At 52.4% G+C, this 6,167-nt stretch overlaps 2 protein-coding genes across 2 annotated transcripts; one reads left to right on the top strand and one right to left on the bottom strand.

Annotated features, from left to right (window-relative positions):
• Positions 1 to 2,395: 2,395 nt before the first annotated feature.
• Positions 2,396 to 3,623, bottom strand: UCRPA7_7517 (putative glycoside hydrolase family 10 protein; the record flags this gene model as incomplete). The annotated part of the gene is made up of 3 exons (XM_007920047.1): positions 2,396 to 2,638; positions 2,694 to 3,329; positions 3,396 to 3,623. 3 exons carry the CDS (start codon positions 3,621 to 3,623, stop codon positions 2,396 to 2,398), a joined length of 1,107 nt encoding a protein of 368 aa, XP_007918238.1.
• Positions 3,624 to 5,090: 1,467 nt separating this feature from the next.
• Positions 5,091 to 6,167, top strand: UCRPA7_7516 (putative feruloyl esterase-like protein; the record flags this gene model as incomplete). Its single annotated transcript, XM_007920046.1, has 1 exon — positions 5,091 to 6,167. One exon carries the CDS (start codon positions 5,091 to 5,093, stop codon positions 6,165 to 6,167), a length of 1,077 nt encoding a protein of 358 aa, XP_007918237.1.

Genomic DNA, 6,167 nt, shown 5'->3' with positions numbered 1-6,167 from the left:
GAGAACTATCCAGACCCCAAAGGCTTGAAGAATGACTTTTGTGGCATAATCGTCTGCGGCCTTGGCGTCATTTGCCTTGGGAAACGGTTCTTGAGGAATAGGAAGTCCCAAGAACTTGCATAAGGGTTCCCAGCCTTCGTTCAACTCCATCTCCAATAGCTGATGTTGTGGAACAACCTCGCGCACTTTAGCATGGTGTGCCTCCAAGATGTCTCGGTCCATTGTCAGCGGACGTCATCATTGAACAGAGATACTCGCGGTTCCTTACGTGGACCTCCTCTCTTGATAAGCTCAACCGGACTTGCAGTTTCGTCGGTCAGACCAGCCAGCTTTAACGTCGAGCGGCTATATTCATTTGCAAATGTTGTGAGGTATCTCCAGCCCGGAATCGGCGCCATGATAACGCCAAGCCACCAGGGAGTTGTACGTCCAGTCACTGCCGCTATGCTGTCCCACCACTTCTGCGGATCGCGGCGGACCAGCACGACTTTTGCGTCCGGATACAATTCCATCATCTCTGGTATGAAGTCAGATGGTGGTAGATCTGCTGTGGCCGCAAAACCAGCGGTGGCTTTGCGGACACACTTGAGCGTCTCTTCTTTGTCCCCTGCGTTTCGCGCCTTGTACGCTTTTATCCAAGTGCTGCAATAGTCTAGGATATCATCAGTCCTCGTCTGTCTCTTTGTCTGAATATGGTGGATCTTGAGCCTCGAACATGCTTACCATCATCGCGCGTTAGAATCTGCGTGCCTCCATGAAGGACGGGACCATCAACCAGCTTTGCCAAAGCCAACGACATCGATACCGTTCCCGTGCGCGAGTAACCCGCTGAGATGACTTGGACCTTCCGAGAAAGATCGGTTGGCACCGACTCAACGCCTCCCATGATGCTAACTGAAGATGAATAGTGCAGTCAATCGATGCTATGTGATTTTTATGAAGCTTTTTCAAGTCAAGCGATTGAAAGATTTGTATCAGTCGATCAGCTCCTGCATTGACGAATATTTGCCAGTGACCGAGGCTGACTTTAGCAGTTCCGCGTCTACTGAAACAGGAGCCGTAGTGTCGTATCAAGAGTGGATGCAGTGGATGAGTTGATTTACAAATCTGGTACACTTAGCGCTTACTTCGAGCAGTGCCATATCAAGGATCACCATCCGATATTTCCAGATTCTGTAGACTCAAGAATTCTTCTACGCACAATGCACAATGCTCAACCTTGCATGCCAGAAAAACCCAGTTTGTGCATCCTTTGATATTCTGTATCAATTGAAGAGGTCCCATATGTCTCTGTTTCTAATTAGGAATTATGTCATGTAAAACACTGACATCTTGATAGATACCCAAGCCCCGAAGGATCTGGTTTTGTAAGGTAAGTGAAGGGTAGCCCGCGGCACACCAGTCGTACTGCATTTACGATCACTTACTAAGTCATTTTTTCAGTGAATGCAATATATAGTTGGATATTTTCAAGCCCTACAAACGGTTCTGCCTAGGTTTATGTCTTTAGTCTAAATCCGCGCATAGACTAGTTACCTAACATCCACAAGCAAAATGCCAGAGAAGCCTGTAATTCTGCTTGTCCATGGAGCGTGGCATCAGCCCTTGCACTTTCGCTCCCTCATCAAAGACCTGCAGGCAAGAGGCTTTTCTGTGCTGGCGCCTACGCTTGCGACCACAGCGTCCGATGACTCTGTAGACGGAAAGACTCACATTGATGACATGAAGCGCATCCACGAGAGCATCCTCCCGGTCATGACCAAGGCGGGACCGTGATTGGAGTAGGCCACAGCATGGGTGCCCTGCCCCTGAGTGAAGCCTTTCAAGGACACTCGGTCGCTGAGCGAGCTAGCAAAGGCCTCAAGGGAGGCGTCGCATCAGTGATATTCATCGCGCCAACACCGGTATTAGTCAAGGGCATCTCTATGCTTGATTCATCGAACGGCGTATGGGTTACGGACTGGTACCATGATGTGACGGTAAGATAGAACGCACAGGATCTGGTAAAGGGCGGGAATGATGGAACTGATGAACGATTAGGAGACACGGATGATCCCAAAGAGAGACGTCCTGTTGGAGACCATGTATGATGGTGTCGAGGAGTCAGTGAAAAACGAAGCGGCAGCCTACTGGTGTGAACAGAGCTGATAGTGGAAGAAGCCGCAAAGGTACAGTAGAGAAGCCGCGGGATGGCCAATGCATATCGCTACCCCCAAGCATCAGTCGCTGTATTCGTTACGGACTTTCTTGAAGATCCGACCTTTGATGTTCTTAGAAACAAAGAGCCCAAAGGTCGTTGCATCATGGAATGGTAGATTAAAGTTCATCTATTATTGCTATGTTGTTCAATTTTGGTCTCTTGCCACATGAATGCCTATCAATTTCATATAGGAAATTAGTACAACTTGTGGCTAAAGCGACCTTGAATCGATCGATTCTTCTTCGGTTTGCAAGCACCTGTTGCGTTCTTTAAAGCAGCAATGCACCCATAGTAGGCGGGATGTTTGGTGAAGTCAGTGAACCACAGTGTAGCATTCCCTTGTCCCGGGAACACGGCAGGGACCCAGCTAAAGGGGTCATAAAAGTCCCAAAGTGTCAGCCCAATACAACCGTCGGTCTGCGCACATGCACCGCAGGACTGTGATTGTAAATCAGTATAAGCTCAACATGATATTGATCGATGTTCGACTTACATCTCTATACACTTCCTTCTGCCACTCTAGGTTCGTCTCGTTTAAGGGCAGCTCGATTCTCACGTCAAGCTCCGTATAAGCGACTTCGACACCAAGCTCGGCATACGATTTGATGACTGCAATCTGCTGGTCGAGGCTCGGGGCACTGTGCGCTACGAAATGCGCCTGCATTCCCACACCATCGATCTGGATGCCCTCGGCCTTCAGCATCTTGACAATGTTCCTTGCAGCCTCGCTCTTTGGGCCGACCGATTCCAAGTTGTAATCGTTGTAGTACAGCTTGGCATGGGGGTCGGTCTCGTGCGCGACCTTGAACGCCAGCTTGATGTACTCCTCACCGAGGGTGGTGTAGAAGATTGACTCGCGGTATGTGCCGTCTTCGTTGAGCGCCTCATTGACCACGTCCCATGCGTAGCACTGCCCCTTCCAGTGGCCGGCAACATGGGTGATGTGCTCGGTGATGAAGGATCGCATGGCGTCTGGTGTCCACGTCTGGTTCTCGACCCACGGCGCCAGCTGGCTATGCCACACCAGAGCATGACAACGGAGGTAGTCGCCGGTCTCCCGGGCAATGGAAGCGACGATCTCGCCTTCGGTGTAGTTGAACACGCCTTGCTCAGGCTCAGTGAAGAGCCACTATACACAGCTCAGTACTTGTACAAATCATTATCTAGAGGGAGGCCGCGAAGAGGAAAAGCAGACCTTCATGCCATTGGTCGGCGTGGTTTGGCCGAACTCTGCCGTGTCTCTCATGATGGCATCGTATTGAGGGTAAGATGCCTCAAGGCCGGCACGCTCGCGCTGCCCTGGCGAGTCGGTTGCTGAGCCAAAGTATTTCAGACCGGCTTTCTTTGCCCAGGTGTCGAGCTGGCCAGACACCAATGGCAGGGAAGCCGCCAGGAGCGGGACGGTGAGAGACTTCACATGCATACTGGCAACTTGCTTGGATCACGCCGAGTGAAGGAAGTCCAGCTGGCGAGCGAAGGCAAAGAATATCTGCTGGGGAGGAGGGGGAACCAATGGCTATTAATCTGTCTGGGGGTCGACGAAGCAGGATGCAACCCAACCTCATGCCGTTACCCCAACCTGGGGATCAGGAGAGAGAGCCTATTGTTGGCTCTTGGGTCATGACGGCGAGAGTCGCATTGCATTGCATTGTACCCAAGATGAACTCTGCCAGGGGCTGATTACCCGGTCTTGGAGGTCCCATTGCCCCGGATATGGGCGAACCGCGATCTCTGAATAGACGGGGCTAAGCTCAGGGTGTCGAGGTCAAGGTGCGGAGCCGAACATCACGCTCATACAGCACGTTAGGCGACGCGTGGTAGAGAGTCCATGATTACGGAAAAACAAGAGAACATCCTAACGAACCTGAGGCGTAGCCATTGTCCCCGCAGCGGACAGACGTCTACCCCGGCCTCGAGATGGTTTAGATGCATCGTGGGACGAGCGATTGCCTAATCACCATCGAGCGGTTAAAGTACGGCTGTAATTGTCGGCGTGGCCAAGCTTCAGGGCAATTTATCCTGCCCGGCTCGACGGGTTTGCCTCCACTAAGGCACGCACCCCTCATCGAATGCTGTCTCACGCTGCGAAGGCGTTGGGGAATCCCTGAACGGTGGGGATGTTCTTCGCCTCCTCGGTAACTCGCTCTACCAAGCCTGCACTTCAGCTCGCATACCCGTGCGAGTGAGGGAACAAAACGGCAGTGAATGGTGTCACTTGATGGTCCTCTTCCCCAACTTTAGTTATTAAGGTACACTACCATGCAGCGAAGCCCGCGTGCATCCTCGCATATTAACCGGTATGTGAGCCGCGTCAATAAGATAAGATCTGGATGTTCACACGTGGCGAAAGGTCTATCAGTCCGGCTTGCACTACAAGCGACGCCTTTGCAAAGAGCATAGCTTTAATCCTTTTGCGACAGCAGAGAAGAGCATGATGAAAGGCAACGATGGAAGTCTGTGTAAACATTTGGCGTCTCTCTGTGGTCAAACTGCTTGGTTGTGCCCGAGAGTGCGACGAAAAGGAGGATCGGATAAGCTTGATCTGTTGCTGCAATTCGTGTATTGTATACCAGAGGCTGATTCAACATAGGCAACTGGGATGTCTGGTTGTGCTAGATGCCCTTATAACCGTTTCTGGTGCGTAAGGTGATTTTGGCATCAAGACTGGATGGACACGACACTTCATATTCCATCGATGGTGTTGTTTTCTTTGAAAATAGAACGAGAGACAGCGTTCCTGGTTAGTGGGCTGGCGAGGTCCTCAAGCTGCCACCCACCCCACTAAAATTGTTTGTTTTGCACAGCGAAATTTCTTCCCGCGACGCGTTCAGGCTGTGTGTCCCGTGTACCACTGCCCAGTTACGGCACTGTAGACTTGCCGAGCAGGGCAATGACGGCGACGACTGTAGTGCCCGAGAGTCTGACTGTGGTCATCACGACGTCTCCGACGCCGTCGGCGCCTTCAATCGACCTTGTGTCGCTGGTTGTGGCCTCGTTCCGTAAGCACTGTCCCGTCCTGCTCGCCTGCCGTGTCATTGTCATCTTCGACTCCTACGATCACGTCGTGCCCAAGGCGCGTTTGAAGAAAGGTCAGGTGACCCAAGAGGTCGCGAAGAACTATGACATCTACAAGGAAAATGTCAAAGACTTCATCTTGTCACAGTTTGCGCCTCGCGAGGAACCTGGCGCTCTACAACAGGGGCAAGGCGAGGCTGAGTACGGCTCGCCCATGATCGCCTCAAATGTCGTGGCTTTCAAGACATCATGGACCGCTGACAAGCATGTCACGTTCATCGAGCCATCAGCGCGTCTCGGCTTTGGCTTGGCTGTTCGGTCTGCGCTCAGAATGCTGGAAACGCCGTACGTTTGGATCCATCAGCATGACTGGGCACTCCTGGCAGACATCCCAGTGGATGGTTTGCTCGAGGTGATGCAGGACTCGAAGAGCGACAAGACTCTGCCCGTCAACTACGTGTGCTTTCCTTCCGTTCGCATGCTGTCCTACGCCGAGACAGTCAACGCCATGGACTTCCCGGCCCTGAAGGCCCTGACGATCTCCCTCAGGCGGGAGTTCGCCGTGAAATCGCGACCTGAAGTGCGCATCCCGCTGACTCCCATATTCTTCTGGCACGACAAGCCTCATATTGCATGCGCGGCTCATTACCTAGCCAGAGCCTTCCCGTCCCGCCTCGCCATGCCCCGCGGCGCCTTCATCGAAGACACAATCGGCCAGAGGGCAAGGCACCAGATGAAGGACGGCAACTGGCACAAGTGGGCCTGCTGGCTGTATTATCCCGACGATGGCAAGAGGCTGTGTCTAAGGCATCTGCAAGGGCGAACGTGGAAGGGCAAAGATGCCGAACAAGCCCGGAAGGATTATTGGCAGACGTACAACGCGGATCGCTTGTCACGGGCTGGTACCAAGCTAGAAACACTTGAGATCTGTGAGGATGATACTGAGATCTAA

This window comes from Phaeoacremonium minimum (genome assembly GCF_000392275.1).
Source record: "Phaeoacremonium minimum UCRPA7 unplaced genomic scaffold PA7_03_scaffold_538, whole genome shotgun sequence".
NCBI lineage: Eukaryota > Fungi > Ascomycota > Sordariomycetes > Togniniales > Togniniaceae > Phaeoacremonium > Phaeoacremonium minimum.
This window is presented reverse-complemented; position numbering and strand designations above follow the sequence as displayed.